Genomic DNA, 11,331 nt, shown 5'->3' with positions numbered 1-11,331 from the left:
CTGGAAAAAAGAATGTCCTCAGGAGGTACAGTGAACACTAAATAGGAAGGCTCTAAAGCTAATGCATCTATAATTGTTTGCCTTAATATAGGTCTCAAGGTTCTTTATTTTTAGTAATTTACATTTATTTGTTTTCAGGTGTGGGCATGTGTGAAGTCAGCGGACAACTTCTGTCCTTCCATCATGTAGATCCCACGGGTCAAACTCAAGTCCTCAGGCTTGGTAGTGCTAAACCATCCCTGGTCCCTTCACAAATTCTTTTGTCACCTTTCCTCCTTGCTTAGTTCCTGTTATTCTTTCTGTTTAAGTGGGAAATCCTTCAAGCTCAAAGATGCACAGCAAACAGGTGTATGTATAATTACTAATCTTCCGTGGTTTCTTGTGCAGCGGTGGAATGACGCAGCGTCACTCAACACTGGGCTTGGGGCCACCTCCTTCACTCTGTGACTGGGCTAGAAAAGCGACACCAGCGACTCAAGGGCTACCGGGAGTTCTAGAAAACGAGCTGCAGAGAGAGCAAACCAGTCGTGTTTTCAAAACTTTTAAACTCTGCCAGCAACTTCAGCGGCTGATTAGCCAGGACATTTAGAGGGAGCAGCGGCCTCCGGGAGGCCTTGCCCACAGCTCCAGCGGTGTCCCACTTAGTTTGCTTTCTTAGGGTAAATACTGGGACCCTGAACCGTAGTCGCTCCCCCACGGCATCCCGTTTTCTTACCACAGCTCCTTGGAGAAAGACGAGCTCCCGAAGGAGCAGAGCAAGAGAAGCTAGAAGAACGTCCCGCCCCAACACTAGGCAATAGGGCAGGACAAAAGCGGACGGAGGGGCGGAGCAACACAGCAGGGTGTGTCTAATATGGGCAGGGCAAAGATGTGGGCGGGGCTAGAGGGCGGCGACGAGGGAAGGCGACGTGGCGAGGGGCGGGGCACGTTCAGTCGGACGTCACGCTCTGCGCTTGGCAGTGCGCAAGCGCGGTGGCGCGGCTAGCCTCTGGAAGTGTCGCCAACATGGCGTCTGAACGCAAGACTAAGTTATCCAAGAACCTGCTGCGCATGAAGGTGCGGGGCTTGGGGGTTGCCGGGATGTCGGACGGGGCAGCTGAACTCCGAGGTGTCCCGTCGTGACTCGGGCCGAGGCGACGGACAGACTGGACCCCACATGGGCCCTGGATGGCCGCGGCGCGCGCTCCCATTCATTCGCTCATCCTGCTGGGCACTGGGCACCCAGGGTGAGATTCTGTTTAGGCAGACTCGCCTGAAGCCCGAAGCCCGGGGTAGGGACGGAGCTTGCCCAAACATAAGAACCGGAAATGTCTGGGGTGACTGCTGAAATGTCGGTGTTGCCTGGGAACTTAGGCATCTCGCGAGAAGTGGTCCTTAAGAAACAGCGTGAGAGGATGTCAGGTAGAGTCCCAAACTAGGGAAAGTAAGTTAAGAAGTCGGAGAGGGAGAAAAGAAAACCACGAACATTTATTTCCAAGAAGAAAAGGTATTGCTTGGACGTCAGAAAGACCAGGAGCGTAAAACTAGCCTGGAAAAATTAGTGATCACGACATCCAAGGAATTTTGTGAGCCAGACTGTTTTTGTTCCCATTCTCATGAGCGGTAGGAAGCTGTTGAGCCTGGGAACAGCCTCAAGCGTTGTTAGCTTTCAAGGCTAGTTTTGGTTGTTAAAGATAATAAGCTTACAGTCAGGAAGACCAACTAAAAGGTTCTGTGCTCTGGATGAAGGTCGCCGCCGTTGTGCTGGGGATGGAGAAGAGTATAGGAGGGGTGAAATGAGTTGTCCATCAACTTCTAAACAAAATCAGTGTTTTAGGTTTGTGTTTATTCTTTCTGTATGCCTGCATGTCTGTAATCTACACTGTGTGTTCAGGTGCCCGTGCAGGCCAGAAGAAAGTGTTGGAGCCCCTGAAACTGGAGTTGTAAGCTGCTGGGTGTGGGCACCGGAACCTTGGCAAGAGCCAGAAAGGCTCTGAGCCACCGAGCCAACGTTCCAGATCCATGATTTTGAAATTTGGAATTGAACCAGTGTGAACCAGCAGTAGTGGCTTGGGGTTCACATTTGTAGTCTCAGTACTGTCAGCTGCTTAACAAGTTTGTGGCCAGCCTGGACTAGACCTGAGACCCTGTCTGGAAGTGTCAAAAAGACGACAGTCACAGAAACCTGAATCTACCTAACTGCAGTCTGAAAAGGAGAGTGAAGCGGAAGGCAGATGAAATGAACACGAACTAAGACGGGGAAAGCTAAATCCTGAAACCTAAGTAATCCTATAAGACATATTATAGTCCTTCCTATATTCTGATGCTGTTCTTGTTTCATATGTAATAGACCGCTCAATTCACATGGTAACTTTGAATTAGCCACAGCCATTATATCTGAGGACACCCGAAGTGTCTGCAGGAGAAGTAACAATGAAAAAGGCTGGTCATCTGGCTCCAGAGCCTACGCTTGCAATGATTAGCCTCTGCCACCTGTCATTGAACACACGGGTGGCACTGAGACATCTCTCTCAACAGGATTATAAAAATATTTAACAGAGCCGCCCTTTAGCCACACAGTACACTGTAGAGTTTCTCTTGCCTCCGCCTAGGACGATGTGGCTGAGTCTTCGCCAGTTTTAGCAGTTTGTAATCACACTGATCGCAGAGAAATGGAGCGGGCCTGGGAAGCACTGAGCAGCCTCAGCTCTTGGAATAAGCCGAGAGAGACTGTGCTAGGCAGTCAGGGTGGACATTGCCTCTTGTCTTGAAAATAATTAAAGCAGTTATGTTCCCTTACCCAAGGGAATGAGAGCCAACTGGACGTGACAGGTGTGTGGGAGAGCATTGCCCATGTTCTGTTTGCCTTAACACTATTGACAGAGGTCTTTGTGGTGGTACAGGGGGTATTATATTCAACCAGAGCAGTGCGTACCAGAAGGCATGGAGCAGACGTGCCTAGGGAATCCCGGCCAGGCCGCCTGTCAGGGAGAGCAATAGGGCAAGCATTTAGTCCTGACTCACTTCAGTGTTTTTTAATTAAAAGTTTTTAATTATTTTATGTATAAGGGTGTTTTGCCAATGTGTATGTCTGCATCACATGAGTGCCTGATGCCCAAGAATGCCAGAATAGGATGTGTGGTCCCCTTGAAATGGAGTTACAGAGGGTTGTGAGCCTCATTATAGGTGCTAGGAGCCCCCTGGAAGAACAGCCAGTACTCTTATTCACTGAACCATCTCTCAGGTCCTTTTTGTTGAATTTATTAGATTTAGTGTGTGTGTGTGTGTGTGTGTGTGTGTGCGCGCGCGCGCGCGCGCGCCATGGCACGTTGTAGGCAACTAACCAGTGTCATTTCTCCTTCCAAGTGGGCCTGAGGATGAAACTCAGGTTGTCGGCCTCGGCAGCAAGCGCCTTTACCCATTGATCCATCTTGCCAGGCCATTCAGTATTCTTGAATTCCTCTATCTAGGGCAGATATTTAGGACAAAGATAGTTCTGGTGGGAGAGAAGGATTGGGTAGAAGGTTTACCAGGGTGGCAGTTTGGGTGCATATGGTATTTGTGGTATGATTCTTTCCTGGGTCTTAGGACTTAGGCTTGGTGTGCTCTAAAAAAGTCAAGATAGTAAATATTCTAGGTTTGTAGCCCAGTGAGAACCCGTGCACTACTGAGCTCTGCCATTACTGCCCAGAACTAAATCAGCATGGCTATGTTCCAGGAAACCGTAGACAGGAGAGATCCACCCTGAGGACTGGACTTTGCCAGAGTCTGCTCTGGGCCCTCAGTTTGGCGTGCAGAGAATGAAATTGCTAGTTTTAGAGTGTGTCCTGAGACGCTGTAGAGCAACATTGAACTTCTTCCTAAACCTAGATGTACTATATTCACAGCCATAGAGTTCCGTCCTCTCTATCCCGTGTAGACATGTGTGACTATCTGTGTGCCTTAAAGCGTCTGCTGAGGAGAAATGAAAAATACAGGGCAGGAAGGATTACACCAGGAACATAAGGGGCAGCAATGGGACCCCTGTACTTTGAACCACAAGGAAGTCTAGAAAGCTAAAACAAATCCAGGTTCATTGATACTCAGAACTGCTTGGTTTTGTTCTGACAGTTCATGCAAAGGGGCCTGGACTCGGAAACCAAGAAACAGCTAGAAGAGGAGGAAAAGAAGATGATCAGCGACGAGCACTGGTACCTGGATTTGCCAGAGTTCAAGGAGAAAGAGTAGGTTTATTGGGGTTTGTAGCCGTGGTTTGGGAAGCCCTGTGGAGTGCAATGCTTCCTGTTTTAAAGACTGTGTGCCACATGGACGCAAACAAAGGCTCAAAGGTGGGCTGTACGGTTAGGCCTCACCAGCTTTGTTTCTATAACAATCCTTTGGCATGTTTGGGATGTTTGTTTGTTTGTTTGTTTTAACCTGTACTACACTGAATGCCATTCATGTCACAAACATTGCTGCATTGGTAGTCTGTCCTAGGCTAAGCATTTTATTTCCCTTAGTTAATAAATACTCCAGAAACCCAGGAGTGCCCAGGATCACTGTGTCCGTTTTGCTGTTGAAGAGCTGGAGCTTTAGAGGGTTTGTTAGCCCAGAGCCACCTGCCTGGAGGGGCGGAAGCTGGGTAATACCTGAGGCAGGTTTTCTTCCTCTTCCAAGCCTGTCTGGTGCTTGAAAGAGGCTTGAGTTGGAGAGTGGTAGGTTCACCTCATCTGTTCGTCCAAATGCTGGAAGTTGTGTGGCATTTTTGTGTAGGCAGAGTTTTTCTGTCCCAGGGGCCTCTTCCTAATTACCACAGAGAGGCTTATATTATTTATAAATGCACAGCCAATAGCCCAGGCTTGTTAGTAGCTAACTCTTTTATTTAATTAACCCATAGTTCTATTCCTTACCACGTGGCTCATGGTTTGTTATCTCATTTTCTACTCATCCTGCTTGGCGGCTGACTGGCATCTCCTCTGACTCTGCCCTCCTTTTTCCCATCATTCTGAGTTTGGCTTTCCCACCAGCTACTGGCCTATCAGCTTGTTATGAACCCATGAGAATAATACATATTCACAGTGTACAGAAGGATTATTCTACATTTTTCCTTGTTTATTTTCTTACTTCAGCATGGTTTATTACTTATACTTTTGTTGAATGGCTGAATGTTTTACCTATAGTTTTTAGGTACATATAAGTCCTTCCCTTCCCTTTTCCCCCTGTTAATTTGCTGTTTGGTTAGCCATGTTATTCTTTTTTATTTTTCTGACTTTCTCTAGTTCTTTGGGATAGTGATATATTCTCCTTTGAAGAGAAAGTCCAGATTCTCTTCAATGAGAAGTGACTTTTTTACTCTGTGTGCTTCTTACAGGCCCATAGTATTGATCAAGACGAAGATTTTTCACATAGGAGTGTGCAGGGGACTAGCACAGATGAGCAGCCCAGGGACAGTGTGAACAGGAGTGTGCAGGGGACTAGCACAGATGACGAACGTAAGGACAGTGTGAACAGGAGTGTATAGGAGGGTCCAGGGGCCCAGAGCTCCAGCTTCCTTTCCTTTCCTTGCATTATTTGATGGGTGAGTACCACCCACACTGAATAGACATGACGAGAGCAGCTATCTCAGGCAAGTGCTGACTTGTACCTTCCAGGCATGGCCTGCTATGTGTTTTGGTAGATGCCCATCGTCAGCAGGGTTAGTTTCTTTCTCCCTGCTGGCTAAGGGTAAGTTATATTTTTGTTTTTTAACAAGAAAATTATGATTATTGTTTTCTGTCAAAATGTCAGGAATTACATTAATTTCTGAATATGAAAACTATCTGGTTTGTGTGTATGTATGTGTCAGGAGAGCAAGAGGTCTTGAACTCTCAGTCCTCCTGCCTGAGCCTCTTGAGTGCTGGGATTATAGACATGTGCCTATGTGCCTGGCTCAGGCATATGACCCATTTAGTTGTATTTTTTTCTAGTTCAGTTCCATAATTTTTATTAATAATTTGTGGCTATATTCATAAAAATGTAGCCTGTATATTATCTATAATATCTTTGATTTGGGTCATAGGTCAGCTACTAAGTGTTCATACCTCCTCTCTTTTTCCTGTTTGTGTAACATTTACAGTATTTCCTTGTTTCTCTTGGGGTGCTGCTTATATTTCACCAGTGAAGTGATCTAGGTTCTGATGTGTTCTTATCCAGAAGATTTTCAGTAAGGAATTCAGATCCGTTTTCTCTAATAGATCCAGGCCTGAACTCTGCCTTTGATGCAGGGTTTTCCTCTGCAGCCCATGCTGTTGTCAAACTCAGCCCTCCTGCTTCAACCTCCAAGTTTGGGGCTGTGGTATTCCCATCATGCCCGTGGCAGTGTCCTTCACACAGGTTTTCCATGATTGTGGGATTCCTATCTGGTACTTTCTTGCAGTTTCCACTTAAAATTTGGGTTTTTTTATTGTTTATTTTGCATTCATTTTTTTCTTTTTTTTTTTTTTCTCGAGACAGACAGGGTTTCTTCTCTGTAGCTTTGGAACCTGTCCTGGAACTAGCTCTTGTAGGCCAGGCTGGCCTTGAACTCACAGATATCCACCTGCCTCTGCCTCCCGAGGACTGGGATTAAAGGCGTGTGCTACCACCGCCTGACCCCCTTCAGATTTTCATTGAAATTCGCAGGCATGTTTATAAAACACTTAAACTTCTTGAACTGTCTTTATTTTGTCATCTCTTGATATCCTGTGAGTGAGGACTGTGTTTTCCTGCTCCTTGCTTGTCTTGTGGTTTGTGTGTGAGGGCGAACATTGCTGGTTCTCCGAGTGTAGTTGTTTCCATTAAGAAAGTATAGGATTTTGTTCCATTAGACAATTGACCGACATGCCCATCAGCTCACTGTTTGTGATGGTAAGTTTTCTCATCTTTGTCCTGACTAAATTAGCCATCCTCCTAGGTTGGGCCTTTTGCCTAGGTATCACAGGGACTCAGCTTGATCTCTTCTCTCCCGGACGGAACTCAGGTATCCCCCTGCTCTGTGCATGTTGTCGTGTTTGTTCAATGTATATGGCAGGATACACTTCCCAGATATAATAGGCTAAAAATGTCCTTGCCCCAAATAATAGATACCCAGGACTGCATCTCTCAAGCATGTAACCTATGGCAAAAAATGCCTTGCTGCTGTGATTAAGTTAAGGATCTTGAAGTATGAGACAATCCTGGATTATTTGGGTAAATTCTAAATAAAACTTTGTTCTCTGGCATGCTAGTCTGGTTTCCATTGCTGTAACGAAATGCCTGAGGCTGGGTGGCCTAAGGAGGAGAGAGATGTATCTAGCTCACGATATCTGCTGGGCTCCATAAAGACCTTGGTGTGGAAGGACTTTGTGAGATCAGAGGTGGTGACTTGAGGCAGAAGTCAGGGACACAGGTCAGGCTCAGGCTATAGAAGCCTGACATGAGAGCTGACTCCAAAACTGCCTGCTTTTTGTTTTGGGGGGGTTTTCTGAACGTGGTGCCCCTAGTGACCTGAGGTCTTTGTGTGATGTAATTTCTTGCAGAGATCGGAGGAAGCCATGCCTAAGCCCATGACTTCTTCTATCTCCCCGTGCCTTTGCTGACTGGCTGGATCAGCTCTTACTTCTCACCCTCATTCAAGATCTCACTGTGCCCTTACATGCTCCTTCTGAGACCCGGAAGCTAGATTTCCATTCAGGCTTGACCTCTGCTTCTGCGCTTGGTTGCTAATACGAGTTTCTTCTCCTGCTCAGGAGTTTCATTATAGAAGAGCAGAGCTTCTCACTATGTGAAGATCTTCTCTTTGGAAGGATGTCATTCAGAGGATTTAATCCCGAAGTTGAGGTATTAAATATAATTGCTTCAAATTTAAAAATTTTTTACAATTGAATTTTTTCCTGCCAATAATTGAGCTTCGGGCTCTCCCCACCAGGTACCATTTCTTCTCATTATGTGAAAAATAACAAGTCTTGAAATATTGCCATAGCTACTTAAAGAAATTGCAGCGTGGCAGTCTGGTTTTATGGAAGAATTGAGTGGGTAATTTAATATAGCAGTGTGCTGTCCCTGATGCTGCTACCGCGTTAGTTTTTACTCAGTCTTTCACGGGAGCGGCAAGACTATTCATACGCTGCCGTTATGAGGAGTTACTTTCCGGCTTCTGTAAATGTCTCATTCTTAATGGAAAATGCTGCTTAAAAATGGTGTCACTTCACTCAGTAAGGGACGGGTTTAATCCAAGCTGTTAAATAGATTGTTTTGATTTTTCTTTCTTTTTTTTTTTTTTAAGTGAATCTTTTGGAAAGTCTGTTTGAAAAATGAATGTTCACCTGTGGCTGGGCTGTTGGTTTAATCTCCTGACTCAGCGTCACAGAGAAGCGGACGTTTACTGTGTCGCACTTGAAGAACCCTGGTGCCTGTGTCGGGAGCCCTCCTGGGAACTGACCCACGCAGTCTAGGCGCTGACACGGGGGCTAGGTTACATGGTGGCAGTTCTGGGTGTTAAAGGATGATCTAGGCCACCCCGCCCCCCCCCCAAACCTGACCCCCACCCTCTAAATGCCAGGAGTGCACATGCTTCCTTCAGCTCAGCTGGGATTAAAAGTGTCTCTGGCCATGGTCATCTGGCCCCTGGTGGATAGAACGTCCCCAATGAGAGTTACTTTTCTGGATGCCTCTGAAAAACCACAGTCACCTAAGCCCACACCACAGTTTATTTAAAGGTGGATCGTTGATGGGGGGAGTGTTTTTATGGAGGAGATATATGTGGAATGTATTTATAATCCAGGTGTTTTGTTTATACAGAGTCCACACTAATGTTTGGGTTTAGTATTCATTTTCTCTGCCCCAGCCTCCTTTAAGTTTTAAATGGGCAGGAAACTGTGGGGCAAAAAGAAAAAAACATTTGGTGTTCATGAATCTGTTGTTCAGAGAGTTGGGTTTAGGTGGGCAAGCCCCCCAAAGTGTCTCCTCAATCCGACCATTCAGGTGTAACACCTCAGAATTTGGTGTGAGAGATGCTCAGTCACTGGACTCCGCCCTAGAGAGTCTGTTCTCTCAGCAAAGGTTTGTCCGCCCTGGAAGTGTTTGTGAAGGCCCTTTCATTGCCTGCTCTCCTAGGCCTCCTTGGTTGTAAAGACATCGCTGTAAAAGTCGGTCAGAAGTCACGTTATGAGTAGGGTAGTGCGAGAAGGAGGTGGGCCAGTGCTCAGGGACAGTGTCTGAGACACACTGTCCACCCTGAAGTGTGGCAGCCTTCGGCTTTCTCTACTTCTTCCCCTGTCACTGTGCCGTGTGCCCCCTTTAATATGAGTGACAGGTAGGTAGTGTGCTCCAAGAGAGCTTACCTGACACTGAGCCAGCCGTTCTTAGGTTTCCCAGCTAGTGTCGTTGGCAGTTGTGGCATGAAGTTTTGCACAGAACCCCTTGAGTTTCGTCTAATCTCACAAGCGGTTCTGTGCTTAAGTGTCTCTATTAGAGACAGCTTTGACACCAGGCCTCCTTGACGCCAGCACGGTTTCTTTTTCAGAAGTTAATGCTTCAGATGAATTCCAAGAACAAAGCAGCAGCAGAAGACGATGACGAGACCGTGGAGGTCGATGTGTCGGATGAGGAAATGGCAAGAAGGTAAACTGTGCCCTAGGAGTCACCCCATTCTCCGGTGTTCTGACTGCACGCTGTGCAGTGGGGAGATGCACACACTGCCCATTCCTAATGGCCCAGTGGCTTCACACTGGAGTGTGCTGGCCGTGAGGACTCAGGGCCACTGCTACCTCCATTGACTGTAAACGTACTTCTCAGTTTGTTTGGGGAATGCAGAAACAAAACCAGCAGAGAATTTAATCATCCTTAGTCAGTTGCATGTATTTTTAACTCAGGCAGTCTCTTTTTATCATAAATTTTGTTTTTCTTGTTTTATTTGGCTTGATGTTTTTGGCAAGCCTTGATTCCTACTTTTTTATTTGAAATTAAATTTGTGCTGTGTATCATCCTAACAGATATGAGACTTTGGTGGGAACAATTGGAAAAAAGTTTGCCAAGAAGAGGGACCGAGCCAATTACGAAGAAGATGAAAATGGAAATATAAAACCCATTAAAACAAAGAAGATGTTCTTAAAGCCCCAGGATTAAAATGGATGCCTCCGATACAGCAGATGCCTGGAGCACAGTGTGGTTGCAGTCACCCTTATGGCCTCTGTAGTGGTTAATGCTCCAATGTTTACCTGTAAAGAAATGCGTAATTTTGGAAATGTGCTGTTCTTGAGACAGATGTGCACTGGATGTTATACATCCTTTTAATGGCATTCTTCAGGGTCTTCAAATGTATGGGCACGTGCCACTCCCTAGGTTTTGACCTGATTTTGATTGTGTGTATGTACACACAGACAGGACACATATGAACAGCTCCCTGGCTATTGTCCTGGGTTGACTGTTATGAACTAATATCGCCATTGTTCCAACTGCCCTTATATTTATAGTTTACTTTTTGAATCATGTCAAGCCAATTCATACATTCACTTTGGACTCAAATATTTGGGAACTTTCCAGAAGTGATTCACCAGGAGCAGATACGCCTCTCCAGCTGAAATGTCTGATGCTGCCGGGTTTTCTCATTTATAGTGGTATGGATTTTGTTTATTTAAAGCAGTCACTTGGGTCATATTTCTAATATTCTGTAATAAACATGTTTTCTTATACTTTTCTGTTTTTTTACATTTGAAACAATTTTAGTCCTACTTACTAATACAGCCTTATACAAATAATGACTTATAAAGACTAGCCATGAATTGAGAATGTACTGATGTAAGACTGAACCACAAAAGGTTTCCTTGTGTCGGTCAAGAGCAATTACCAGTTTCTCAGGGGACAGCTTGGTAGAATTTAGCACTCACTAGACCCTGTTCTAAGTACATCAGCACATGGAATTGTCTGTCTGCCTGTCTGCGTGGAGATGCGTGCTGAGGACTTGCCTTTCTCTGGATCTCTGTGGACTGCAGCTGTTGTGTGACCTCGGCTCTGTGAGCTATGTGTTGACTTTCCCACCCAGTCAAGAATACTCAGGTAGACCTGTGACCAAAGACGGTGAGCCTCCTAGGAAATGACCCTGAACCAGCTGGGACTCCACCCACTTTTGAAGATACTTTTTGTACCACAGACATTTGCAGTTTATTAAGGAGAAATAAAGATGAATTTCTCACGGCAGTGGTTGCATTATGTTTAGAAGCATTGTTTGTGTGTCGGCTGTGTGATCCAGTGGTGAACTCCACAGATACTGAGCTGTGCCTTCTCAAATTTGAATTTGCCCTCTGTAAGTTGTGGTTCTTAGGAATGGGGGAAGGCTTTGTTTTTAGGAATTCTGGAGTTCACCACATCTGAGAATTC

At 45.7% G+C, this 11,331-nt stretch overlaps 2 protein-coding genes across 3 annotated transcripts in view; one reads left to right on the top strand and one right to left on the bottom strand.

Moving 5' to 3' along the window:
- Nucleotides 1-945: 945 nt before the first annotated feature.
- Mphosph6 (M-phase phosphoprotein 6) lies at nucleotides 946-11,151 on the top strand. The gene is made up of 5 exons (XM_038312310.1): nucleotides 946-1,056; nucleotides 4,090-4,202; nucleotides 7,704-7,794; nucleotides 9,479-9,576; nucleotides 9,948-11,151. Exons 1-5 carry the CDS (start codon nucleotides 1,006-1,008, stop codon nucleotides 10,078-10,080), a joined length of 486 nt encoding a protein of 161 aa, XP_038168238.1. The 5' UTR covers nucleotides 946-1,005; the 3' UTR covers nucleotides 10,081-11,151.
- Nucleotides 9,836-11,331, bottom strand: part of Hsd17b2 (hydroxysteroid 17-beta dehydrogenase 2) — an 88,043-nt gene continuing 86,547 nt past the window's right edge. For both annotated transcript variants that reach the window (XR_005283280.1, XM_038312309.1), the window contains exon 6: nucleotides 9,836-10,172. The gene's annotated coding sequence lies outside the window, so the exon portion shown is untranslated. The remainder of the gene's footprint in view (nucleotides 10,173-11,331) is intronic.

The sequence above is a fragment of the Arvicola amphibius genome, chromosome 15, assembly GCF_903992535.2.
Source record: "Arvicola amphibius chromosome 15, mArvAmp1.2, whole genome shotgun sequence".
In the NCBI taxonomy this organism is placed as follows: Eukaryota; Metazoa; Chordata; class Mammalia; order Rodentia; family Cricetidae; genus Arvicola; species Arvicola amphibius.
The sequence above is the reverse complement of the archived record's forward strand: the minus strand, read 5'-3'. Positions and strand labels throughout refer to the sequence as shown.